The sequence below is a fragment of the Vidua chalybeata genome, chromosome 2, assembly GCF_026979565.1.
Source record: "Vidua chalybeata isolate OUT-0048 chromosome 2, bVidCha1 merged haplotype, whole genome shotgun sequence".
Classification (NCBI taxonomy): Eukaryota; Metazoa; Chordata; class Aves; order Passeriformes; family Viduidae; genus Vidua; species Vidua chalybeata.
Window position 1 is genome coordinate 40,545,528 of NC_071531.1, and position 26,215 is coordinate 40,571,742.

At 38.6% G+C, this 26,215-nt stretch overlaps 1 protein-coding gene and 1 long non-coding RNA gene across 3 annotated transcripts in view; one reads left to right on the plus strand and one right to left on the minus strand.

The window, feature by feature from the left end:
- Positions 1–399: 399 nt before the first annotated feature.
- On the minus strand, positions 400–5,103 carry LOC128784163 (uncharacterized). The gene is made up of 3 exons (XR_008429386.1): positions 4,567–5,103; positions 2,191–2,240; positions 400–1,862 (listed from the first exon to the last, which is right to left on the minus strand). It is a non-coding gene; the product is annotated as an uncharacterized LOC128784163 (long non-coding RNA).
- A 312-nt stretch (positions 5,104–5,415) lies between these two features.
- UGGT2 (UDP-glucose glycoprotein glucosyltransferase 2) overlaps positions 5,416–26,215 on the plus strand; it is a 75,756-nt gene continuing 54,956 nt past the window's right edge. For both annotated transcript variants that reach the window (XM_053934018.1, XM_053934021.1), the window contains exons 1-8: positions 5,416–5,573; positions 7,501–7,583; positions 15,531–15,661; positions 16,770–16,882; positions 19,549–19,723; positions 22,234–22,330; positions 23,398–23,479; positions 25,524–25,624. In XM_053934018.1, the coding sequence (XP_053789993.1) occupies positions 5,416–5,573; positions 7,501–7,583; positions 15,531–15,661; positions 16,770–16,882; positions 19,549–19,723; positions 22,234–22,330; positions 23,398–23,479; positions 25,524–25,624 (940 nt within the window). The remainder of the gene's footprint in view (positions 5,574–7,500; positions 7,584–15,530; positions 15,662–16,769; positions 16,883–19,548; positions 19,724–22,233; positions 22,331–23,397; positions 23,480–25,523; positions 25,625–26,215) is intronic.

Consider the following 26,215-nt stretch of genomic DNA (forward strand, 5'->3'; position numbering starts at 1 on the left):
AAACTATTATGATTCTGTGATTCTCTCAAGAAGTGCATTATAGTTTTTGTTCCTTAATTAGAGGTGCGCTAGCAAGACATTCAATAGGAAGTGAGGAATGAACACGAGATTTGTCCCGCCAGGTGCTCAGTCACACAAAGCCTGCAAGCCAGCTGGTCCTGGCACCCAGCTCTGCTGTGACCCAAATGCTGCTCTATGCAGAACCAGCAACAGGGAGTAGTGCACAAGTTACCTCTTCAAGAGCCCATGCCACCTTGCAAGGCTATGCTTCTTCTGAGTCTGTACTTCAGCCTGAGCCAGGAGCTGCTGTCAAAGAGCTCTGCCTCCCAGCATATGCTATCACTGGAGCACTCTGGATGGTGCAGGCTGCACCCTGAGCAGGTGGAAATACAATTGCAATTCTGACCCAGTTTAAAAAGGATAGAAGAGTTTGTTCAAAGAAAAACTGCACTTGGCTTTAATTAGACAGTACGTCATGGTTCTGCAGTCCTCGCTTCTGTCAAAGGTGACTTGGTTGAGTGCACATTCAGGCTCACTGGCTGATATCCCAAGTTATATTTTTTAGGCATTCTGGAAAGGGTACAGAACTCCGCTCACTGATCTGACTAAAGAGGAAAAATCACTGATATACTTTGTTGTACAGGTACATTTTATCTTTATATTTGCCACCTTGCATGTAGCAATAGCACCTTTTGATCCCTACATGATAGGCCTACAGTTCAAATCCTACCCTATTCTGGGTAATAGTGTATTTTCTTTCTATACCTTCACACTAAAGTCTCTTTTGGTGCTGGTGTGACACTATGTGGCCAGAACTGTCCTGAGGCATTTCATTGCCCATACCAGCTTCTCAATTAATCTAAAAATACATAACTTTGTGCATTTTATTTATAAATATTTTATCTTCTGAAGTTATAATCTCCCAAACAGTTGCATGTGACAAATCAGGTCTAAAATACAAGTATGTGGCTATTATTTGAATCATCAACAATGGTGATTTAATAACCTTATTGTACATTTTAGGCTAAATTATATATCATCAGCATATCACCTGTGCTCCTGTCACTGAGTACATAGATTCACAACTTACAATTAGAGAAAGAAGGAAAAATGTACTGTTTTTCAACACCCAAGAACCTCACAGCATATTGTAAATAAGAGATTATGAGCACATATCAGTAAACAACCAAGATTGTTAGTTGGCATCAGAAGTGCCAGCTCATGCTACATGATGAGCTTGACCCAGGAATAATAAGCTAAGATTTAGCATAGACAAACTCAGAAAACCCCCTGCAACATGGTAGATAAGCCCTGCTTTTATCCACTGGTGCAGTTAGTTGCTCAGATTTGACATGGTAGGAGCCAGGGCAATACAAAAATCAATGCGAGCATACCGTTGGCACAGCAGAGCAGTGGCATTGCTTATGAACTTGAGCTGGTGTATCCAAATGGAGCTGCATTCCCCATTACGACCATTTTACTGTTCACCACTACACAGTACAGACATGCTCAGAGTTTTGTAGGAAGTTTGTTGACCTGGTCCAGGAAGTATATTCTGCAGATCTCTGAGGTGGATAATTTTAAATAAGAGGCTGTAACTTCTATGTTTGTTTCACAAAGCAAAATGTTGCTCCAGTTTCCTTTTTATCTCTTTTTCACTTTTTTTTTTTTCTTTTCCATAAAAGTTGGAAAGAGAAGCATGCTGGCAGCAAGCCATTTACTATCACTGCAGCTGTATGCATGGGCATGGCAAAGCAGCATAAATTCTCATTGCTAGAAAGTTGCCACTGAGCAGATTCTGTGAGCTGTTGAAACCAGACTTATGTTACTTCTGCATCAATTCTTCTTTCACTGGCTCATCCCTGTAAATCAAAATGAAAAGTTAACAGACTGTGAAATATATTTTGCATGGTCTGCTCCAGAATAACAATATATTGAGATATGCTAATCAAATAACCATGGCTGGTTCTATAATGGAACAGACCAAAATCGATGCAGTACAGCATCCTTAGTCTTTCTGGGGAGACACCTCAAATGCCTGTCATAGTAGTGACTTTGACAGGTTCTGAAGAGATTGGCCTCCAATCTCACACAAGGTAAAAGGATACCAGCAGCTACTGCTCAGGAAGCCACCAGTTAATAACCATGTAACAGGAATATCATTTGATTAGTGTTTGACATTTACATTACCTCCAAGTTAGGGAGAAAAGAAACCTTTCACCATGAAAATTGTTTTCAATCTGTAAAGAAAATAAAGTTTTATTTTCAGCTAAGTGAATATGCTGATGAAGCTCAACTTATTTTTAGTTATTGCTACTGTTTTTATAAAATAGATATAGCTTACTGTGACTTACAAAACATTTGCATCTTACTGAGAAGCATTCATTAATCACTCCCCCTATTCACACTGAAACTGCTATGATAATCAATTTCTATTTGCACAGCTGCAATATGAATAATTTTAAATTTTGTGTCTAATTGTTTTTCTGTTCTGCTGAAAAATGGTTTCAGAGAACTAAGGTTTTTTTCACATTATATATATGGAATGTATGTACAAGAATGGCCAAGTGTTTTTTGGAATACTTAAATACAGAAAAATCTGTTGTAGAAATGAAGATTAAGTCTGCTCTCCATCTCCTAGATTTGCATTTTGCTTAACAGATTAAAATCTGCCTGTCTCAAATATACAGAAACAGATTTTTTTTAAAGTATGTACTGGCTCTTCATGGCTAGAATGTAGTTAAGGTAAAGCAAAGGAAAAACTGATAAACATGCAAAAAGCTTTTATAAGGAATACAATGTTCTCGTACAACACAGTATTTCTTTCCAAGGAACAATCCAAACTGCATCTTAAGCAATGGATTAGGTTGCCCAGAAATGTTTTGCAGGTGCCTGCCTTGGATTTTTTTTCAACACTTGACTGGACCTCAGATCGAACCTTGTTCTGAGCTGGAGGCTAGACTCAGGACTAGAGACCTCCTGAGGTCCCTTCCAACTTCATTTTGCCTATCTATGATCATAAATTCAAGGCCTCTAATAAAACAAAAACCCTAAATGCAAGATAGAGATATTTCAGCACAAAGATTCTCTGTCTAACAGAGGTTTCTGTATTTAAGCAGAAAGGATCTTTTCTCAAGAAAACTACTGGACTGGCTGTTTTCTGTAGCTCACTACAGAGTAATGATCAGACCTTTGATTCAGAGCTACCGTTTTACCTTGCCACTGAATTCAAAGCTAGTTATATTTCCATAGCCACTGCCAACAGATTTTCCTTACCTTCTTGTATGGCAAGTCATAAATTGTCACAGCTCAAGATGAAAAAAGTACAAGCTTAGGAGTTCACATTTAAGCAACAATAGCAGACTATTCAATATCAATATGAAATGAAATATAAGAGAGCAGCTTTATATAGAAAAGCAATTGATAGATTAGGGTAAGGTGGGTACATCCATCATCACATTGAATCACATGGAGATATGAAAAATGCATGATAAATGTATGTACATGGGGAATGTGCTATGTACATCTCAGTATTGCTTAAAGAAACATCAAAAAAGCAACTTGTAACTCCTTTAACTATAGGATAACTTGGACTGTTATGTGTTTTGGTAGATAGTCAATATAAACCAGCTATGGCCTACTCTGTGCAGAACAAGTGCAGCATGAGCTCTTCCAAGTTCATCAAAAGCATTTTGAACTTTGCTAGGGAGTGGTGGAAGTGTGTTTTATCAGTTCATCACATGTGCACTTTCTATGAATGGAAGAGTTTGGCCCCATACCTGGGTTATTAGCACAGAAAGACAAGGGAACCAAACTAACTAATCCGTACAGTACTCTGGCCATGCCATCCCAGTCAGCAGAAGCAACTCCTGAACTGTCAGTATGAAAGAAATTAAGCTGCTTAACTTCATTTCACTGCCCTTCTCCATAGAAAAGATGCTGGTTTTTTTTTTATTTTATTTCTAACAGCTTTACACATAAACCAAAAGAAATATTCCTGTGGTTTTCATTATTTCTGCAGAAATATAAATAAAATTGTATGTACCAATTTTAGGTAAGGTTTACTTAACCTGTTAACATTAAAGTTGGCATCACTGAGGTGACACAGTGGTAGCTGGAAATTATCTGAGGTCTTACAACAGCACAAATTTGTGTGAATAAGTTCAAAAAAGATCAGCCACAAAGGCCCCAGGCTGAATTTACATATGAATGACCCTCAGGAGGTATTTTTCATACTTAGATATTATAAAGACCCAGAAGCATGTAAAGTATAGGCACTCTGTGAAGGCAAGTTCCTGTACCATAGTTTGAGATGAGCACTAACCATCCAAACTATAAAATCCACAACCTTCTCCTCAGAGTTATGCCCTCACTGGTTCTCACCACCAACAAAGCAACTTTTAGCAGTCAGGAGATGACTGTGTGCAAAATAAATTAAAATGTATGCAGGAGTAAGACATTCCAGCTTTCAGCTTCAAGTTCCATGAGTCACATTTTGGAAAAGGCAATACTCCCTATTTTTAATACAGCTGGGGGATTCTTCCTCCAATGAACAACTATGCAGACCTGATTAACATCCCACAACACAGCTCCAGCAGCACCAGCCTCTCTTAGGTGTGAAAATCTGAGGGAATGTAGCAGCTCTGTTGAGGAAATTGAATTAACTACGCAGATTTTGAACACATTAAAAAAAAAAAAATAGAAATTAGAGAACACGAGTTTGGAAATTCCACGGTAAGCTAGGCAAAAAGTAGAGGCAGAGTTCCTGTGAAGCTCATGCTTCTTGAGGGGAAAAAAAATATGCAGATAGGAAACAAAATACACGTCAAAATTTGGAAAACTTGGAGGAAGGGGAAAATAAACGCCTTTCTGTCAGAGGAACAACCGTACGTATATATTACGTCTGAAGCTGCCCACCCAGAGTAAGACTTGTACTACTGTTTGTAGGCTGAAGGCCGAGGGAGAGCAGCCCGCCAGGACGCGGTCAGCGGGGAGGTTGCGGGAGGCCAGGGCAGACGGCTGCTGTCCCTGGACACAGCCATGTCCTTACTGCAGCCACCGCGACCCAAGCCTAGGGCACCATACGTAAATCACACACTTGCACTAAACAATCCGAAACTTAAAAGTTAAAAAATAACGGGACTGCCCCGACGCCGGCGGGGGGGGGGGGCGGGGCCAGGCGTGCCTCAGGGGGGCGGCAGCACTGCTTCTGCGCTTGCGCACTCCTGGCGCCGCGTGTCACGGCGCCGACCGCCCCGCTATTTATGCTCCGTCAGCCGCTGCTTGGCCTCCGGGCTGACCAATAGCGCAACGCCGAGGGCGCGGCGCAGCCAGTAGGAGAGCGGCATGGCTGTGTGGGCGGGGCGCGCGCCGGGGCCGTGCGGGGCTGGGCGTCCCCGAGCACCGCTGCTCCTCATGGCGGGCTGGGCGCCGCTGCTGCCGCCGGCGCTCCTGCTCGCCCTGCTTTGCGCCCGGCCGTGCCCCTGCGGCACCGCTCCGGCCTCCTCCTCACAGCCTGTGACCGCCCGCCTGGCGGCGAAGTGGCCGGCGACCCCGCTGCTGCTGGAGGCGAGGTGCGTGCAGCCTCCTCCTCTTCTTTCTCCTTCTTCTCCTCCTGCCAGCGGCCGCCTGTCCCGACTGTCTCCTGGGGAACAGGAGGGCGGAGGGACCCCCTTTTCCCTCCACTGAGCGGGAAGGAGGGCTGGCAGCGTTTCTCTCTGTCGGAGGGTGCGTTAAAGTACGTGTTGGATGTGAGGCTGAACTGCTTTCTCCCCTCGGAAAGTGTTGTGGACCATGCTGGCAAGGCTCTCCCACGCTGTGAGGGAGCTGTACAAGCGGCTTCGTATTCAACCTGCTCAGGCGTTTTGCAGGTCGCTGGGTTGAGGAGATGTAATGGGCCAATTACACGATCCCCGCCTTCCGCTGGGTAGCATCTTCGTCTGCCCCCAAGTAGTTTGCACCTTAATTAAGTGATTATAAAGGTGCTAGTGTAGATGTGGACCTGTAAAAGTGAAACACGGTGGTATTTTAAAAGGTACTTTAAAAGGTACTGTTAACTTGCAATCACAACTTCAGCTTGGAGAAGAGAAGGCTTTGGGGTGACCTAATTTCAGCCTCCTGAAGGGAGCCTACAAGAACGATGGGGAGGGAGCCTTTCTTACAAGGGCATGTAGTGAGAGGACAAGGAGGAATGGCTTCAAACTGAGAGTAGGTTTAGACTAGATGTACAGAAGAAATTCTTTACTGCGAGGGTAGTGAGCCACTGAAACAGGTTGCCCAGGGAAGTTGTGGATGCTCCATCCCTGGCAGTGTTCAAGGATGGGGCTCGGAGCAAACTGCTCTAGTGGGAGGTGTCCCTGCCCATAGCAGGGGATTGGAACCAGATAATCTTTAAGGTCCTTTCCAACCCAAACCACTCTGTGATTCACAATAGAATGGGAAAATGTTTGCCAGTTTTAGATGCTTGTGGCTCCCCTGCCCATTTGGCTTAAATTTGTTTTGTTTTTAAACTCACTTGCTGCTGTTTGGAGAACACCCATGAAGGGTAGAACCGCAAGCTTCTGTAATCAAAGGAGAGGCAAACTTCCAAAGTAAAGATTAGAAAACAATATAGTCATGCTAGCAAATGGAACTTTTTGGTAGACAGAAGCAGGGAGAGCGAAAGCAACTGATGTTCCCCTAAGGAAAATAACAAACCTTACCTGTAATTCATAGAATCGCAGAATGGTTTGGGTTGGAAGCGACATTAAATACCATCTAGTTCCAACCCCCCTGCCATGGACAGGGATATTTTGCACTAGACCAGGTTGCTCAGACCCCTGTCCAGCCTGGCCTTGAACTCCGCCAGGGATGTGACATCCTCGGCATCTCTGGGAAACCTGAGCCAATGCCTCACCACCCTTACAGTAAAGAATTTCTTATGTATATCTAACTTAAACTTTGCCTCTTCCGGTTTGAAAAAAAAGTTGAAGGGTGGTATTTAGTATAAAATAAATCTTACCTTTTTTGCTTTTTAAGGATTAGCCCAGGTTTGAAAGTGTTTCAGTTTGACAGTCTCCCTTCATGCAAAGGAGATGTCATTGATGAAAGCCTGTAATTTAATGAAAAACTATAACCTGACAGAGAGTGTGTTCTTATTTGTATAGTTAGCTACTATTAAATAAAATCTGGGTACTGAATTGATATAGTTTATAAGTGTATATTGAAATATCTATGGAAAAAATAAAGTGAACATTTGGGGGTTTTCTGTAACACGAGAATAGTCTGCATGCTTTACAGCTCTGATTGTTGAGTTTGGATGATAGTACTTTGTTCAAAATATCTTTTGACCAAAATACAGCTCAATTCAATGTTTATGGTATGGAGTTGGTTGTTAGTCATTGGATATCTAACATTTGGTTGCTGATGGGTATTTATTATTTTAAACAACTCAAGGTTTTTGCTGTGGTGCATCTTTGGACAAAAACAACCTATGGATAACTAATTTTTATTTTTAAACAGTGAATTTATTGCAGAAGATGGTAATGAGAAGTTTTGGCAGTTCTTGGAAACTGTGCGAGAATTAACGGTTTATAAGCAAGGAGGTAAGTTAAACAGCATGCTGGTTTTTAATATCTTACCTTGTGCTGTATTTAACTTTGGGGCACAACACATTAATTAGTTCCAGGCAGATCAAGCCTGACTCTTCCATTATTGCTTACTAGGTAGGTTTCTTCCAGAAAGTTGTAGCATATTTTCCCCTAAGAGCAATACTTGCAGAGGAGTTTAAAAAAGGGAAGGAAGAGGAGATGGACTGAACTGCTCTTACAATATGGAACAGAAGTGTAAAGATTAAAGATACCTACCTTCTTACATGAGTTGTCAAGAGACTTCATGTTTTCTGTAAGATGGAGGCTTGCAGGGCATAAAATCACACAAATAACTAAAACGAGAATGCTAGGAAACATTAAAGGAAAAATTCAAAGAATTACCAGAAAAGGTTTAATACTTGTACATAGCATGGAGGCTGTTTTCCAGCATCAGTACTGATGTTTTAGAGTAAAGGTTTATCACTGACAAAATAGGACTAAAAAAGCCTTGCATGATTAGACAGAAGAATATTAAGATGTTAGAAATTTGGAGAGAAGACCAAAGCATATTATCCAGCAAAAGAAACATAAAAAGCCACCCCAGAAGAAACCTTGAAGAGAAGTTTACTAGAAATGTCCATGGTAATGAGAAATTGGGAGACCGATGGGGTTTTACACCAGGTTAGGCAGTATTAGACCTGCTTGGTAGGTTAACAGATGAACAAGGTGAAAAAGGTTTCAAAACAAGGTAAGGCTGCTTCATTCTGCTCGCTATTTACAGAACAGTACAACTCTTTAGGCATGAGTGCGAGCACCTAATGCTACCACTGGAAGAGACTAGAGGGGAATTGAATGTTAAATTAATAGTCATAAGCTAACAAATTGTAGAAAGATCATGCAGAAAATGACAGTGAGAAGTGCAGGTACATGAAAAATGCTGTATATGGGAGAGAGAACTTGAGAAACAACATGTTTCAACAATTGTGTCTGACTGAATACAATTTCAAAATGTGCATCTGATAATGTTATTGAGTGCTCAGCAGTGCCCCAAGCAGCCAGTAGACTTAAAAGATTATTAGGAAGGGAACAGGGACACGCATGGTAAACGTAATTTTGCTGCTCTTGATTCCATGATGTGCTTTTATGTTGAGTAAAATGTGATTTTTGACTTTACTGTCTCCTTGTGTTTTCCTCATTGTTTCTTTAGAATGAAAAAAGTACAAGCAGAAATGTACAAAGATCTGTGATTTTAATTATATAGTATCAATTGGGGAAATGAAAAAAACCCACCCAAAAATTACTGTAGGATGAATATCCCAAGGTCAGAAGTGTATGCAAAACCAGAGAGAGTCACTGAGAATAGAATGCCCAGGTGGTGAATGCTGCTAAAAGCCATCCCGTATAAGGCATGGGGACATGGAAAATGGAAGTAGGTGCAGAATTTGACCTGTGGTCAGCTGCTAGTAGCATTTGTTGAGGCAAGTGCTGTTGACTAATGCTGTTTAAGGTCTTTTTCAGCCCACAGGACAGTGGCATGTGTTACACCCTCCACAAGGTTAGGAATGACACAAAACTTGGCAGGCTGGAGAGACAGACCAACAGAAACACTGGGAAATTCAGCAAAGGTGCTTCACAGACTCCCTGCACATGGGCTGGAATAATCTCATCAACAGCATAATCTGGCTGCTGACTGACTAGAAAGTGTTTTTTTGAGAGGCAGAATGGGGATCCTTGCAAACAGTGAGAAGGCCAACTACATGCCAGGTTGCAGCAGCAAGAGGGTAGCCAACAGGTCAAAGAAAGTGTTTGTTCCACTGTATGAGGCACTTGTAGGACTGAATCTGGAGTATTGGGGCCATGCTGGGGCTCTCTGTGAAAGGAAAGACAAGAGTCCATCATTGGAGCAAATCTAGGAGAGGATCTCTGCAATGCTTAGGGAGGTGGAGCAGACTTCTGAGGAAAGGCTGAGAGAACTGTGAATGAACCTGAGAAAGGAGGGACTAAGGAGAGACCGCTTATCTTCAGTTTTCTAGTAGGGAAATGTGCAAAGGAAGTGGAACCAGGCCCTTCCTGAAGGTACACAGAAGTATGAAAAAAAGCAAAGGGTAGAAGTTGAGATATGGAACTTGTGGTTAGATACTAGAGAAAATGTTTCTGCCATAGGATTGGGTAAACACAGAAACTGACTGCTCCAGGAGGCTCTGGAATCTCTATTCATTGAGATAATTCAAAATTGTACTGCATGAAGCCTTGAACAACCTAGTCAAGCCGTGAAATTACCTCTCTAAGTAACAGTTTGGGTAAGGTGACCTCCAAAAATCACTTTTAACTTACTCTTTTTCTTCTATAAGTGGTTTAGATGCAGTTGGTATTGCCTTGAGATAAGACTGCTGTATTAGGTGATGTGTCAGGTTTTTTTTTATCAGCCATCTCTTTTTTGCTTGCTTAGACACACACTTTCCAAGGAGTTTGAAGCTTTAATGATACTTACTATTAGTGACACAGATGTCTGTTGAAATTAGCTGTTACTTAAATACCTACTTCACCTGGATAAACTGTGATTGAGAATAAATAAATTACAGTAGGATGATCTCCATGATCTATCATGCCAGTGAACTGTTTGATGCTGGCAGTTGGCAACCTCGAGATTGTACTAAAATACTACTTTAATTAAGCATATTGAGCAGTAGAGGTTTGTATTATATATAATACATACACATGTATGTATTACACTTGTACATATAGGTGTGTATGGCCAATACACAGCTATGACAATAATGCAGGAAAATTTTGAAGTTCTTGCACCAAGTGACTTTCCTGAAAGTTGAGTCATAGTTGGGGTAGTCTTAATCCAAGGAAATGGATGCTCTTCATGAACAGCAAGTCTGCATTAGGCATTTACAATAAAGTGCTTAGCTTGAGTGAAGAGTCTGGTACTGCAAGACTGCAGTGGCGGAGTTTACAGCGAGGTGTGTAATACTGGACATCCGAGGAGATGTTGGTCCTCTATATGGAGTGGAATGAGTTCTGTCATAACTGCTGCATGTCAAGACACATGGACGTAGAGGGATGTTCATGATGTGTTGAAACTGATGTAGCAACAATTACTTCAGTAAATTAAAGGATCAAGCTAAAAAAGGATTGGTTGAGGTAATTGACTTATCAGTTATTCTCTGAGTGATGCCAAGAGTAGACAGGATGAATAACCAGGAAATGAAAGCATTGTTTGTTTGTCTAATAGAAACATTTTCATAAAAGCTAAGGAATTCCTAGATTTGAAGCTGAAAATCTGGGTTTATAGAGGAATTCAGTTATAGACTTGTATCCCAAAATACAGTTTAATGTTTCAGAAGAGTAGTAAAGTGTTAAAGCTAGAAGGCAACTTAAAAAAATCAAGTAGGGTAGCTTGCTTTTTTTCTTCCAAATCCTCCCTTGGATGATTTTCAATTTTTTTTTTAATCAGTTCTCAGAACTTTTGGTTTTAAATTTAGAATAATCAACATCTCTTGTTAATTTGCTAATTTAAAATATTTAGCATTACTGAATTAGATTTATTAATGGTCTGTTTAGCTGTGATATTTGTAGCAGTTTAATGGATTTGATAAGAATTTTCTACATGGAATTTGGTCAAACATTTAGTCTAGTGATGCATTTGGTGGGTTTTAACTATTTTCCTTTTCAATATGAACTCAAATCAACTTGGGCAGCAACTTGATTATACCATATGGAAAACATGAAAAGGTTAGTGATGGCATACACTGTATTGAATTAATGTCTTCAGGGAACATGGACAACATTGTTTATATCTACATAATGTGCAACATATTTTCTGCTAGGCTTGTGAAATACTAGGAAAGGCAGATGATGCTATTTTGAGCTGCAGGTATGTTACAGAGAAATGAAAGCTGCAAAAATTTCATACTAAAACCAGCACTTACAAAATACTGAAGACAGCATTTTAAACTTGCTGCTGCTTTTATATCCCTAAAGGTTAATTTATGATCACTGAGGGAAAGTAAATAGCCAGTTCCCTGCTGGCTAATTATTGAGTTGAGTGTTTACTGTCTTCCCAAGTGCTTCAGTTTATATAGTGAATTTTCAGCAGCCTCATAAATATATATTAAAAACCAAAACAAAACCAACATGCAAACATATTTTCTCTATGGAAGCAATTTTCTCTGAAAAAATGTAACAGTATATTTCATAAAAACAACCATCATGCAAATTATTTTTTGCAATTTAGAAGACTACACATTATTCACAACTAAATTAAAGAAGTATTTTTATGTGTATATAAACCTTAAAGATTCCAGAGGAATCAGTTTCACAAACTGATTTCTATACTAATAATGCAATAAAATAAAGTATTATCTCTTTACTGACATCTTGCTTGGATGACATAGAGATTTGACTGGCCAGTGATTGCCTGAACTACTGTTACCTGAGATCTCTAATTCCTTAGCTGATCTGTGGATCCAGACATTCATATCTATGCACTTGGAAAAGCCTCATACATCCATCCCACCAAGTTCAGCACACTGTGTTCTTCTGATTAATTATGTCCCTTACGTTTACTCTCCCTACCTCCTGTGCCTCAGTAGTTTGAATTCTCTTGTGGGTTACCAGCATATATTCAGATTAATTTTGTGATATGTGTGCATGAGGTCTGAGGAGCTGTGCTATAATACTTTCTTATCTTTTGTGATTGCCCTGGTTGTCTCTTTTAATTATGTTTAACTTGCCTGTGATAAAAGATACTACTGTAAATGGTGGATAGGAAATGTCAGCATTTAAATGTGAGTCTGCTTCGCTGACTGTTCAGTTCTTGCTGTAGTCAATCTAATCAATTTGGCTACAGGAGTTGAGAGAGTTTTTCAGCAGACTAATGAAGGCATCTTCAGAGTGAGCTTTTCAGGTCTTGTTGGCCGCTAGGCTATATTTCACATGGCTAGGATGAAAGTTCACTGATGTGAAGTTCATACATTCAGATGTCTGCAGTCTGGAGCTGTATCCTCTTAATGTGGTCTCTTATTTACTTTTAAATTGACTTTGTTAATGATTTAGTAGTAATATGGTGTCATGCACGATCTTATAACCAGAAGAATCTGGTTCTTTGTGATTCCCTGTAACATCCTAAGAAACTTACTATGAATTCTACTCTTTTGGCAATGTTAAAATAAGCTTGGAGGGCAGGTAGTGAAAATAATTTGCAATGCTTAAACCATAGTTCTGATTAGCTGAAATTAACTCAGTTGGTTAGGGCATGGTGCTAATAACACCAAGGTCACAGGTTCAATCTGTGTACAGGCTTTAAGAGTCCGCTTAAGTTCACTGTAGTGTTGAACTTCAGGATGTTTGGGGGTTCCTTCCATTTCAGAATATTCTGTGTAAGTAATAAACTCTAAAAATTGGGTTTGCATTAAGTAGCTCATAGTATTTGGCATGGATTCATGTGTCTTGGTGAAGTTCAAAGTCCAGTTTTATTCTAAGAGAAGCCAACAGTGTTAATAGAAGCTGAAGTAGTAGGAGTGGATGATTTGATAGACAGATCCTTGTCAATGTTTTACAGTCATTTTTTGAAGGCAGATAAAAGAACATCCTTTTTTTTTTTTTTTCTTATTAAAATCATCATCATTGTAATAGTCTTCCAGGAAAAAATTGTCAGCTGTTTTAAATACACCAGTAAAAGGACAGATGAAATTTGTAAACCAAAAAAAAGACTTGTGGTAAAAATATTTTATTGAGGTAGTATCTTTAGAATTACATATTTAATGGCTCTTCGTTGTCTTTAATAGGATGTTATTTAGGGCAAGTGGAGAGGCAGGAATTTCAGGTTTAATTTTATTTTTGTGGAGATAATTTGAAGAAAGTTTGAAAATACAGTTATTGAAAAAAAAGTTTCAATCTGGAAAGATTTGTTGCTTCCACATGTTTATATTCAATGTTTTGAATGTGTGAAGCCAAATTTATCTCATTTAGAATCATAGAATGATTAAGGTTGGAAAAGACCTCCAAGGCTGAGTCCAGCCTTTGACTGATTGCCACTTTCAGTTAAACCATAGCACCAAGTGCCATGTCCAGTCATTTCTTGAACACCTCCAGGGATGGTGACTGCACCACCTACCTGGGAGCCCATTCTAATGGGCTCTGATCTAACCACCCCTTCAGTGAAAGAATTCTTCCTGATGTCCAACCTGAATGTCCCCTAGCACAGCTTGAGGCCATTTCCCCTTGTCCTGTTGGTACCTGGCAGGGAGAAGAGGCTGACCCTGACCTGACAACAGCCTCCTTTTAGATTGTTACAGAGAGTATTACGCCTCCTCTTCTCCAGGCTAAACATCCCCAGCTCACTCATCTGCTCCTCACAGGACTTGTTCTTGAGAGCCTTGACCAGCTTTGTTGCTGTTTGGGTTCTGCTAGGCTATGTGTAGGTGTAGAGAGCATAGATAGGTTTTTCATCCATTGAATTTCATGTAAGACAGTAACAATTATATGTCATGGATTAACCCCAGCCAGCAACTAAGCAGCACATCTCCACTCTCTGTCCTCCCCAGTAGTATGAGGAAGAGCATTAGGAAAAGGTAAAAACCTTTCCCTCAACCTCTGGGTTGAGGTAAAAACCATTTAATCATTGAAATAAATTGAAATATAATAATAATAACAACAGGAAAAAAAAGAGGAATAAAACTTCTCTCAAGTGATGCACAATACAATTGCTCATCACCCACTGGTGACCAGCCTGTCCCCAAGCAGAGGCTGACAACTCCCAGCCAGCTCCCCAGTTTATATACCAAGTGTGACATTCCATGGTATGGAGGAGTCCTTTGGCCAGTTCAGGTTGGCTTCTCCTGGCCATGCTCCCTCCCAACTACTTGTGCACCTCCATGCTGGGAGGGCATGGGAAACTGGGAAGTCCTTGACTCAGGGTAAGTGTTGCTGAGCTGCAGCTAAAACTTCAGTGTGTTATCCCATTATTCTCCTATCAAATCCAAAACACAGCACTCACTGTTCCAGCTACTAGGAAGAAAATTACCTCTACCCCTGCTGAAACCAGGACATCATATAGAATTCATTGGAAGGAGCTTTCTTGAAATGCAGATTATATACTTTTCTAATGTTAGTGTTTTTTTCTAATGAACTACAGCAAACTCAGCCTTTCTAAATAGTGAGTCTTAAGGAGGAGAAGGCAGAAAGAAGGTATTAGAGGCTTTAAGAGCAAAAAAAGATTTTTTTTTTACATCCACAACAGGATTGTAAAGAAGAAAATGAGAGGCTAGAAGCTGCTTAGTTATGAAAATTGAGTATGCCTGTAGAATGGGAATTGAAGGTTAATTATTTCCAACCAATGTTCTGTATTACCACTTTTGTCATTCCTAGACACCATCCACCTACCTTCTTAATCAGAGTCCCAATTTTGGCCTTGAAAATACAAGATATACAGGGAGCAGGGAAGCTACTTCACATGTTGTATCCATTGTCATACTCTTGTTTAAGGAAGAAATAGAATATGTGAGAGTAGCCCAAAGAATGACACCTTTAGAAGATACTTATTTACGTAAGTTGCATGGTTGGAGTGTTTCAAAACTAAATGTGAGGAAATTATTTGTAAAACAATGCTCTATTTGGGCCTCTCCTTATTGGTTTTTTGAGAGATATTATTGAGTGGGTCTTTATATTTCTGAAAATAATTTCAATATGAACTAGTGCTGTTGAGCTCTCTTTTGTTAGTTTTTTTTTTTTTTTCTTTTTTTTTTTTTTTTTTTTTTTTTTTTGTATGTGTGTTATTAGGCCTCTGGATTCGTATGAAAGGAAACAGCTATTAGTGGACAACACTGAAGACTTTTGAATGCCAAGCAGCACTGGCATTAATGGTTGCCTGTTATATAGTGTAGGTAGATATGCCACATCATTTAGACCTAAATACTAAAAGTTTGTCTTTTCTTTTTTTTCTCTCTTTGACAGATTCAGAGTACTCGTATTACAATTTAATCTTGAAGAAAGCAGGACAATTTTTATCCAATTTGCAAATCAACCTCTTGAAGTTTGCACTTTCCATACGGGCTTACTCTCCAACTGTTCAGATGTTTCAGCAGGTGACAGTATTGCCTGATATATTTGGTACATGATTGAATGAGGTATTTTGGCTAAACAATGTTCATTGTTACAGTTCACCAAAATATATGCCAGTATTATTTGGAATCAAACATGATAAAGGTGATGTTTTATAAGGTGGTTATATTGACAAGAACAAGTAGTCGTCTTCAATTGTATGGATACCATTCCCTTCAGGGTAGAATTCTTTTGAAATTGTTCGTTTTTGAAAACTTGGGTTGTGGGGATTTTTTTGCATTGCTTCAAATAATCCTGTGGGAATTCAGACATGTCCAGAGTAGGACATTTCCTGTAGCGTCAAGTAATTTATATTTGTTATTTAGTGGATTTCTCATCTTTCTCATTGTTTTAGTATTTGAAAAGTTGAACAATTAGAAAAACATGCTTTATTAATGAAAAAGTGAGAGGACGTAAATTCACTGTGCCTCTAAACCTAAAATTGCTACTTCTTTTAGCAATGCCACCTTTAGGGTCAAGTGAAAAGTCCATATTTCTGAAAGATAATAAGCTGTAATAAAGGTAGGGAGTTTTGCAGGTGTTCTCTGGTGGAATATCATAATGTGAGACTCATGTCTTTTTGTTTTTACCTTTCATCTGGTGAATCCAGACTCACTGACATTCAGTCACATGATTCCCACTTCATATTGGAATAGCTGAGTAGAGCTTTAAAAAAAAAAGGCAGGGGATGGGAAAGAGAGAGAATCAAAAATTGGCATTATTTGTTTGGGATTTATTGGTTTAGACGTCTAGTCTTCGGATGTTAACATGATTGCTGATAGCAACCAAAGTTAAAAATATCTCAGAGTATAGTCTGTGATTTTAGCTTGTGGAGGAGATTTCTCTCCTGGCTTTACAGAGCAGAAATGTACCTTTCATTTTCTGGAGTGTGACTGCATTTAATAGACTACATCTCACAAAGGTTATAGGGTCTTAATATTTTAATTTTTTTCCCCCCCACATGTACCCAGTTTTGAACGGGCTTAATTAGAAACACAGCTTCATGGCAGCTGTTGAGTTATTTTAATCAAAGGGATGTGAGTTTAAGTGCAATCAAAGCATTCTGGTTGAGTATAATTGTTGAAATATTAGATTGCAGCTGATGAACCTCCACCAGAAGGCTGCAGTGCATTTGTGGTTATCCATGAGAAGCATACCTGTAAGACTAATGAAATAAAAAAGCTGCTGAAGAAGGCTTCTAAGAGGTAAATATAATGAACTGGTTTAAGAGGAAAAATAGATTACTAAAGAGCTTAATATTATTAGAGTTTATCAGTTATGAATCAAAGTAGAGTAGGTTTTAAAATAAAATCATAGACCTTTGGTGCTCTAATCATATGGACAATTATGTATTTTTTCCTTTATTTATTTTTATTTTTACATGGGATAGTCGGGTTTAAGTTACAGCATACTTTCTATACAAATTTAGAGTTTCACATGTCTGACATAGGTCTGTCAGCAGGGTACTTTCTCTATAGTCAGTGTCACTGCAGTTAAGGTTCTCTGGGTTGCAAGGGCTTGGCTCAGGAGTAGAAGAGGAGTCTACTTCATAGAAAGGCATAACCTTTCCTCACCTCTTCCTGGATGCTAGAAGTCTCCTGACTTTAGGGATTGATAATTTCAAATCTCACTGGAAGAGAAAGAAGAAGCTGCAGCATTCTTTTTGTGTGGATTCATCATGTCAACCTAACATATTCAGGAAGTCTTAGGCTCTTTGGACTAAGGAGAGCCCAAATATTCTGCATGTCAAGGTTAAGGTTTTGCTTCATTCAGTCCTTTATGCAACAGCGACTGTGATTGTGTCTTTTGCATTTTCAGCCATGTTGCAATGGACTGTGTGGGTCTAATTGGAAGTGTTTTGTGTGGAGGGGCAATAGCTCCAGAGCTCAAGGGCTCTGGGCATGTCAAAGAACACATGGTTAAATAGTTGGTATTGCTTATCTTGCTAACTGTCCAAAACACAACACTAAGGTTTCTGGGGCTGTTTCTGTGAAGAGCAGAACCATTAATAGAAATCACATTTTGCTCAAAACAATCAGTGCCTTACATTTGTCGGTACATGTTTGGTGTCTTCTATCCCATTGCTTCTGCATCCTATCCTGGGTACCATCTAGACAAGCATATAGTTGCCTGTACTACCCTAGTAACTGATTAACAAGTGCTGAACTCCACATCTCTGTAATTTTTTTATCTTTTTCTTTTTGTCTGCCCAATTGTTCTTCCTTGTCTTTCAGACAGCCTTCTTATGAGCATCTCTTATGGCAGGAAACTAATTACCTTTCAGTTCTAAGAGCAGGAGAATCAATTCCTTGTCACTACTATTCAGTGTTGAAGAAAAACAAAGAACAGAGGCTTATCTTGGATTTACAAGGGCTGAACACTTTAATTCTCAACCCAAGGTCATTAGAGGAGCTCTGTGCAGTGTTATTTCATTACAGCAGTTAATATTTTCATGAAGCATGTTCATTGTTATATGAGACTGTCACTATTCAAGTCATGGCAGCACTCAGTAACCACCTTCGTTGGTTGGTTGAAGTAGACTGGATAAAGTTAGAAAAAGAGAAGCTCACTTGGTTGAGGTTTTCCACTCTCTCCATGAAAGTGGCAGCTCTTTGTCTCTGGTTATGAGAAGGAAGCTGCACATGTCACATCCTGCACATATGCTTTTACTGGGGCAAATCTGGATCAATTCTTCCACAGAGCTTTCTCATTCAAGAATTGTTTCAGACTCCTGGATCTCACCTGTTTGGTCTGTTTGTCCTGTGATAGCAGTGGGACAGCTTGCTTGATATTTCTCTGACACCCAGCTACCTGCACCCAAGTTAATTCTTAAACTGGGCCCCTCCTTTTATTTCTGCCTTACAAATGAGGTCCTTAATTGCATACCTACCAAACTTACATAGGACATTGATATTAAAACCCTGAGTAACCTCATACAAATTACTCCTGGTTGAAGTGAGGGTTTGCAGCACATTACCTCCAAAGGTTACCTTTGTAGTGTAAATTACTTTACGTTTTTTTACACTGAATATGTTCCAAAGATCTGCATCACAGAAACTATGGTGCTCTGCTCACACCTTTCGAGTATGGCTCTTCAGTGAGTGTCTATCACACACAGTTCTGTACTGTGTGTTGAATTAGAGTTTCCTAGCTTGTCTTGGGCGTGCTTGGAGACAGTTTACTGGTCTTTTGATTGTCAGTGCAAAGGCAGCTTTGAAAAAGTGTGCTCATCAATAATTAGTACCTTGAGTGTATTACTCAATCATATCCCCTGTTACTTCTCCATCTTTCCCAGGTTTTATTCAAAATATGTCTTTATTCTTCTAAGAAATCATTGCAACATAACTTTTCTAGTCCTGGTTTTCAACTAGGAGGGTAGGTAGGCAGTCAAAATTTGCTAAATTAACAGAGCCTGATGGTTTCAAAATAGTATAACCCCAGTTAGTTTCCAGGTGTGTTGGCAGCTTTCTCAAACTTCACACAATCTCCGTGTGCTACTCTGTTACTCACTGATTGCTCTGTGCATCTCTGATAATGTTCTGTGTCATTCAAATTAAAAGCTTCAAGCTGTTACTGATGCACAGAATCTTCAAGTGCTATGCTTTTCATATGCTGTGTGTTGTGATTTGATAAAATATTTCAATTATTTATAGCTGATGCTGATTTTTCAGTTTCCTGTACTTTAATTTGTGAATTTGTTGTTCTGGGTTTGTTTGTGAGCAATCATGATTATTTTGTGATGATTTTAACATGGCTTGTATACTTTTAGCATATAAACACTTACTAGTTTTTTTACATTATGAAGTAGAAAAAGTGCTACTGTTTTAATTAATTTTCTGACTTCATAATATCACCATTATTTTAAAACCAGACCCAGGCCGTATCTTTTTAAGGGAGACCATAAATTCCCAACTCTCAAAGAGGATGGCCCAGTGGTTATTCTATATGCAGAAGTGGGTACGAAAGACTTTGTCAAATTCCACAAGATTTTATCTGAGAAGGCACAAAAGGAGGAAATTGTTTATGTTCTCCGGCATTATGTTCAGGTATGCAATTCAAATCATTGAATTGTTTCAGTAAACTGTTAGCATTCTGTGTTTGCTTTGCTTGCTTTTTGACAAAACACCTTTTCTACATTTATTTTTGTGTTTGCCTAAATTACATGTAATACATTTTCTAATATTAAAACTCTCCAGGTAAGTAACTCACCAAATACAAACTATGAAGCCAGGAAAGCATGGTAATGTTACCAGTCCTGCGTGCAAGCACTGATTGCATTACTAATCTTGAAATCCCTTTTTTTTGTTTTATGTCTGGGTTTTGTACAGTGTCAGATCTCGGGTGAATCTTTGTGCAGCAGACTGAACATATTAGTAACATATTAGAATTAGAAAAATGGAAAGTAGAATAGAGAATCAAATTGAGAAATTACCAATTATATTTTTTACATATTCTCCACATAATCTCATGTTCATTGAGATACAGCACCATGGGCTGTCACAGCCAGTATCATTGACCAGTTTTAAAATGTTAGTGTTCCATAGTGTCACTATTTGAAACATAATGTTTCTGAATTCTTTTCTTAACTTACTCTTCTCCCCAAAACAAAACAAAAAAAATACCAGTACATGGAATTATATTGTCCCCAGTTTTGATTATTGGAAGGCTGCGGCGGTGCGTTGTTTCTCCGGGCAGCTCCGGTGCCTTTTGGCACTGCCTCCTTCCGGAGCTTGGGTTCGCCGCTCGTTCCCACGTGCCGCTGCCACGGTGTGCCGACTGGGGCTTGCCGGGTTCTGTTTGCTTGCGCGAGGGCCTGAGGCGAAGAGGGAAGGAATGTCCAAATCACCCACGAGGGAGGTGGGAAGGTTTTATTGGCCGTGGAGAGCTGCGGCGGAGGGGCCGTGACCCGCGCTTCCAGTGCCTGCATGGGGGAAATGGTGGCCGGGACCCGGGAGGGGCGGGAGGGCAGGCTCCGTGGTGATGACTTGGACCACAGCGACCAACGAGAACGCGGCAGGGGCGGACATGGGGCTCTGGGGCGAATGGGATTGCGGGATCGGGGTGACAGACACACAACTCCCGGGACGGGACAGGGGAGTGGTCACAGGAGTGACAGGGGGACGTCCCAATGGCAGGCAGCCCGGAGCGAGCCACCACAGGGAGAGGGGTGCACGGGGGTACACAGGACTCGACTAGCTAACATAGATTAGAACCCCTAATCTAAACCCAAACCTAGGATGCAACAGAAGGCTTTTGTGATTTATATTCAAAGTACAGCTCTTAAATAGTGTGACTAATCTGAGAATAATCTGGTGGAGTGAGAGGTTGCTGTGATTTATGTAGACCAGGAATTTCAGCGAGATATGTAGTTTGCAGATGACTTGGAGTTGTTTGCTCACAGTAATGAAATAGAGAATTTGAGGAAACCAGTCTTGAATTCCAAGTTGTATGGGGTTTAGTTTTTATTGAACTTTGTTCTTTTATGCTTTTATTTCAATTAAATGCCTACTTGCATATTAAATGTCTCATTGCTCTGCCTGTCTTATGCATCATGGTCTCCCCAAATGTGTGTTGTCTTCTTGGCTGCACCTTTTCTCTCTTCAGACCTTTCTTCCCTTTTCTTCCTTCCTCACAACCTCCATTTTTGTTCTTTGGTACATACTGGGATGGATTCTCCCTCCTTTTTTATATTAAATACCAGAAGAGGGAACATTGATAACAGAAGAGGTACGGTCTTTCTGCTATCTCTTTCTTTTTTTAGCCAGTATCACTGAGACTACTTATGGAGTGCTCTGTTCTCCCTCTGCCTTGAGTTTTGCTTGGAGGGTGGACAGAGAAGCCTCCCAGCCCTGCTGGGTTTTCACTCAGTACAGAATGGTTCTTAGAAATTGCAAGTTAAAGCTCAAAAGGCTTTCAAGAAATTGCCGCTTTGCATGTGCAAATTGCATTTTGGAAAGGGGATTTGCATACATTTGGGTCAAATTAGGACATATATTTTGAAATAAGTATGTTTCGTGTAATTACACTATTGAATGTCAAACTTCCACTCCAAAGTTACAAGTAGCTGTTGTTTGTTTTTAATAAGTGGCAACCTGTTTTTCGCAGTGATACTTTAATACATTTTATTACTACTCCTTGCAGAAAGTGATTAATTGTTTTATCAAACTTTTTTAAAGAGTAAGTGTGATGCAAAAATAGTATTTCCTCTTAACATCCTGGAAATCTGTCAACATTACAAAGAAATGAGTATTAGTTGAAAATGTGAATTGTGAGACATCAATAATTGTGTACGGTGCTATAAGGTGTGCGTGTGAAGATTACAATTTTGACCAGCCTTTCTGTGATGTGCAGGAGATTAAGGACATTGTCACCTTCTTTTACATGCCTTCTCAGTGGACTGCCAATATGCCTTGCACTTTGAATTGAAAGATAAATTTAAGTAATGACTTAAATGTCATAACATTTTAAAGTTACAGTATTAGATATTGTTAATCTCCTTTAAGTACATTTTGTAATTAATGTTTTTTTCTTTTGTTAAAATAATATCATCAAGCAGAAACCAAATTCCAGGAAAATGTATTTATCTGGATATGGTGTGGAACTTGCAATAAAGAGTACAGAATATAAAGCAGTAGATGACACGCAGGTTAAAGGTATGTGGCTTTTTTAATTTATTTGGTATCTTACTGGAGAAACTATTGAAATGCATTAAAATCTTCAATTTGTCAAATATTTAGTCATTAATGTTTTGAAGGTTATATTTAATTTCTGTCTACAGAAGAAAATCTCAGGAATTGAGAACTAAGAAATCAAAATACACAAGAACGTTTGTAAAGATCTGTTCTTAGGATACAGTCAATTTTCTAACTTCTAATTGCTGTTTTCTGTGGCTCTTCAAAACAATCTGGTCTTCTTCCTCTCAGTAATTTTAAGATTGTTTACCTTTGTACTTCAGTTACTTTACGATTGTTGGCATTGCTCATATTCTAGTGGCTACAGTATCTGCACATTAGTGTTTCAAGGCTAGGGTTTGTTTGTTTGTTTTTTTTTTCTGATTTTCTGTGGAAATACTTTCACAGTCTTCTGTAGAAAAGATATGATGTACTATAGAATTTGGACTGGTGCACATTACGATGTATTGAAATAAGACATTTACTATAGAAAGTGGTAACTACAGCCTAGGGACACAGAGAAATTACTTTGCAGGGCCATTCACAAGATAAAAATAAAGTTAACTCTCTTTTGTAAAGCTAAGGTTTAATGACCTTTGAGTCATGTAAAAAAATAGTTTAGTTTTTTAAAAGGGGAAAAAGCTGATCTACTATTTTCATCAAATGCCAGTTGGAGATTCAAGTGCTTTAAGGTCATCAGGCTTTTCAAGTGTAAATTTGGTAGTAGTTGACTGATGAGAGTTATACTATATCATTTAATCAAACTGAGAAATGGCTGTTTTGTGAACTGTTAAAGCACACCTGTGTAATTTTATATAAAAAATGTTAACACTGAATGAATTATATTAAAAACTAATTTTAATGTTGCAAAGTTCTGTAGAGTAATTAATTTGGATGCCAAAATATGTCAGTATAAATTTAATTGAAACTACCTCTGGGAATGACAACTTCGTGATTTTATGTTTCTATTAACTGTTTTATAATTCATAAAAACATAATACTACAATAACTTTCTTGGCTTATATTGTCTACATGTGTTATGTATTCAGGAGCAAATGAGACAAAAGAAGAGGATGATGAGGAAGAGGAGGAGGAAAGTGATGTCCAAGGGTTTCTCTTTGGCAAATTAAAGTGAGTTGATATAAGTTATAATTAAACGTATACATTTGCTTCTGGAACCTCAACCAGTTGGGTTTTTTTTAATAGAAGAATTGAGATTTATGTTGGAAATTACTTCATTTGGTGGAAATTTTGATGTTTTATTTTTTATGTCTTCTGAACATAAAGATGCAATGGTTTATTCTGTTAATCCCAATGTATTGCTTTTTGTTTTCTAATTATCTTAGAATGTATAAAGTAACTTTTACTTTTAAAAGTATCTGCCTGGGTAACACTAACAAAACATAGAACATTGTGATTTCACCTTTTTTAGATAATTAGAATCAAAATGTTGGTTTTCAAAATAAAAGAGTAGCAGAAGAAATCCAAACATATGTGCTGTATCTCCATAAGGTGTTTTTAAGGTGGATAGTAATGGATTTCATAGAGTTAAGGGGGGATATTTCTAGGAAGATGGGCTTATTATAGATACCATCTCATTTTGGAGTTTGTGAGTTTATATTCTCTTCCAGCAGGAACTCTTATGTCCAAGCTGCAATCTGTTAAATGAAATTGAATGTTACCCTACTGAGCACTCCTTCCAGTTCTCAGTTGGTGGATTCATTTTGTGGTATCAGTCATCCAAAGTCCTTCCCTTTTCCTGTAACAGATCCATGTAGTGTATCATAAATTTTTTTCATCAGCAAAATACCTCAAGATTGTGGGTCTTCTCTAGATGTCATTCTCTCATTATTTAAAACAAAAAGTAAACTTGTTTATAAATATTGTCACTAAACTGTAAATCTCAGAGTTCAGAGCTGCTAATTCTGTCTAAATTCTTGAGATCCCATCCCCTCCCTTCCTGCTTTTTTGTTCTTAAACACATTGAGGTAGAAGTGCACTCAGATCTTGAGGCTTCCCTGTTGTTTCACCTATGTGTTTGAGATTCTGCACAGCAGGTAATACCAAATGCTTATGCCATATCTTTATCTGAGCTTTTTTTCTTCCTGTATTTTGCTAGGTTTAGCTGTACTTAGTCTCTTGATTCTCCGCTGTGACTGATTTGAGAAGCTGTCATATAATTGTATCTTTTTGACATTGTTTCTAGATTCATTTGGTTTTTTTCTCTTCTCCTTTTCATACAGGAGGTGAAATAGATGTTTCAGTAGTCTGTAAATTGTCCTCCAGTTACAGCCATGTCAAAAGTTTTACTTTTCTCAGCTGTGAAATAGTTATGAATGTAAGCACAAGACATAAAATGTTCAGAAATTAAATGGAGTTTTTTTTTAAAGCATATTTATAGCAGGCTGAAATATTTGTCCTCAAAACTTCTTTACCTACCTATTATGTTTTCAAAACAAATAGCTAAGCTTTTGTGTACCATGTTCTTTAGCTCTGACAGATGATTTGTGTGCTCAGTAGATTGATTTTGTCAGTGCTGTCAATTTATAAAACATGTTCTCAACATTGTATTGCCTGTACCTCTTGTAGTTAATGCCACAAAGAGTGCATTCATTTACAGTCAATATATAATAGAGTTGATGTACAGTTAGTTATACATCATCCTATAGTAAGCTGAATAAACAGTTACCTGTATGGTGTGTTAATACTGTCCAAACTTTGACTTCATTTATTCCATCTAAATTTATGTGGCAGGTTTTGAGACAGATCACTACAAAATAAGTGAATTCCTGGTATTTAGTAAGACTTTCCTTATAGAGAGAGTTGTCAAGCATTGGGACAGGCTGGCCAGGAAAGTGGTTGACTTGCCATGCCTGGGTACATGTGGCCCTTAGGGACATGGTTTAGTGGTGTACTTGACAGTGCTGGCCTAATGGTTGGACTTAAGAACCTTCAAGTTCCTTTCTGACCTAAATGATTCTGTTTAAGTGGGGTTTAGCCCTTAAAAATCACCTTTTCTCATCCAAAATTCATATTTTTCTTTCAATAATAAATTCAAGTTCATTCTTGGTTGTTACCCTAAGAATACAATATTAGCTGTGAGCAGTACTGTGGATAAGAGCAGACACTGATGGTTGTAATTGATTCTTTTTTGTAATAAAATGTTTTATTGTAGACGGATGCATCCTGATCTGAAAAACAATCTGATAGAGTTTAAAAAACATCTAATTGAAACTACTAACAACATGGAACCACTGAAGGTTTGGGAGATGCAGGGTATGTATTGTATTTTATTTTTAATTAACACAATACTCTACTTAATATTCCTTTTGTTATTTTAATTATGATAAAAGCTTCTTTTAAAAGAAGAGACATAATTTCATAGAAAGGCCTTAATACATCAAGTATTTAAAAGGCATGTGCTGATACCTTGTATTGTATGCTAGAAATTAAAAGAACGTTGAAGTAATTTTATAAGATGGAGGGATAATCTGCCTGTTTTTCTGCCTGGTATGTCATCTCAGGTATTAAAACTTGTTTTAGATAGTTTTTTTAGAGGTCAGGCAAAAGATATAATTTTGACATGACTGCTGGGTTGGGATGAAATACATGTTAGGACAGCTTGCTTCCTTTAATTTATAAATTTTATCAATGTACTGCAGTTCACATTGATGCATTTTTTAATATAATACCAAGTGGAAGAACATGCTTTTGAAAACTTTCATGTAGAAAAGGAAAACAAATACGTTGATTGCTAAAGCTTGTGTGCTAAAGCTTGTGACTTGCAGGACATTCTGTAGCTTGAATTAAATATAAATCTCTCATAAAATGTCACAACAGTTAAGTTTATGCAAGTAAACTTCCCCC